Source organism: Nilaparvata lugens, chromosome 8 (genome assembly GCF_014356525.2).
Source record: "Nilaparvata lugens isolate BPH chromosome 8, ASM1435652v1, whole genome shotgun sequence".
Lineage (NCBI taxonomy): Eukaryota > Metazoa > Arthropoda > Insecta > Hemiptera > Delphacidae > Nilaparvata > Nilaparvata lugens.
In genome coordinates this window covers 9,153,392-9,154,979 of record NC_052511.1, presented here as the reverse complement: position 1 = coordinate 9,154,979, position 1,588 = coordinate 9,153,392, and the positions used below count along the sequence as shown (strand labels likewise).

Below are 1,588 nucleotides of genomic sequence, written 5' to 3'. Positions count from 1 at the left end.
CTAATCCAAGTATTCGTTGTTGCCATAGACAAATACCATAATTGATTCTCAAATATTCAAAAGATGTCTACGTTTTGTCATCTAACAGTACAAGCTTGTATAGTTTATTCATATATTTCCAAATAGCCCAATCCAGACGACGATTTCGTAATAAGTATGCTATCTTGTAGAAATAATGCAACTGAACTTTAAGGTGCAGACTTGAGCGCTACGAGCATGCGCATTTCAATTCTCATCAGCTGATATATATCTGCATTGTACTGAAGCAGATATAATACGCGTACAGATATAATAAGCATGGCATCTAGCCCAGTCAACGAAGTGTTATAGAGGGAAAAGTTTGGAAGACAATTTTTGACCCGGTTTTCTGTTTATGATGGTGGGGAGGTAAACATATCAATAGTCCCCACCCCTGCCCCCCGTGCTAAAGGGGGTGGGGGTGGTTCAAAAGTACCATTTTTTGGTTTCTCACATATAACTCGAAAACCATGCATTTTGCAGACATGACTATTCTACAAGAAATTGAAGCTTACATAATTTCCTACAATATTGATCTCACAACTTTTCCTATATATCTCTTTCACTTTTCGAGATACATCTTTTAGAGCGGATATTCCGAAAAGTGAAAGAGATATAGAAAAAGTTGTGAGATCAATATTGTAGGAAATTATGTAAGCTTTAATTCCTTATAGAATAGTCATGTCTGTAAAATAGATTATTTTCGAGTTATATGCGAGAAACCAAAAAATGGTACCTTTGAACCACCCCCACCCCCTTATCACAGGGTAGTGAGGAGGTAAGCATATCAAAAGTCCCCACCCCCTTATCACAGGGGGTAGGGGTGGGGACTTTTGACATGCTCACCTCCTCACTACCCTAACAGAACTGCCGGGTCAAAAATTGATTTCCAAACTTTTCCCTATACACCCTTTTTTGAGCATTCATTGCCTGGACTAATCAGCGAATGCATCAAGTAAAATGCGCATTTCCGTGGCGCTTAAGTTTGTACGCAGCTTTGGAGATCACATATACAACATGAACTGATGTAGTTGAATCAATATTGCCGCTATATAGCTGAATATTTCATTCGTATATATTTATTGTTTCTACTGTCTTTGGAGAGTTATTTTCCGTTTCTGTTGTGTGTCGCTTTATTTGGAACGAATGTTTCTTTGTTCTTCGAGCAGAGAGGAAACGAGGCCGACAGACGTACACGAGGTACCAGACCCTGGAGCTGGAGAAGGAGTTCCACTTCAACCGCTACCTCACCAGGAGACGGAGAATCGAGATAGCGCACGCTCTCTGTCTCACCGAGCGCCAGATCAAGATCTGTTCCAGAACAGGCGAATGAAGTGGAAGAAGGAGAACAAAACAAAGGGTGGTGACGGATCGAACGGGGATGGAAGTGACATTACCCCCCAGACATCCCCTCAATAGATCCCCCCTCGTTCACCCCACGATTATTTTTAAAATCCAAACCTCTGGTGAAAATCTAAGTCATAGTTTGAGTGTACCATTGGTGTATTCAATTACAGTACTAGGTTAAGTCATATGAGTAAATAATATTATATATTATAAAAAATTGAAA

General features: G+C 40.0%; 1 protein-coding gene across 1 annotated transcript in view; it reads left to right on the top strand.

Moving 5' to 3' along the window:
• The window catches only part of LOC120352804 (homeobox protein Hox-A7-like), a 5,963-nt gene extending 4,375 nt beyond the window's left edge, over window positions 1–1,588 (top strand). Inside the window, 2 exon segments of the mRNA XM_039435066.1 lie at window positions 1,122–1,328; window positions 1,331–1,588. Of these exon segments, the coding sequence (XP_039291000.1) occupies window positions 1,122–1,328; window positions 1,331–1,437 (314 nt within the window). The 3' untranslated portion in view covers window positions 1,438–1,588.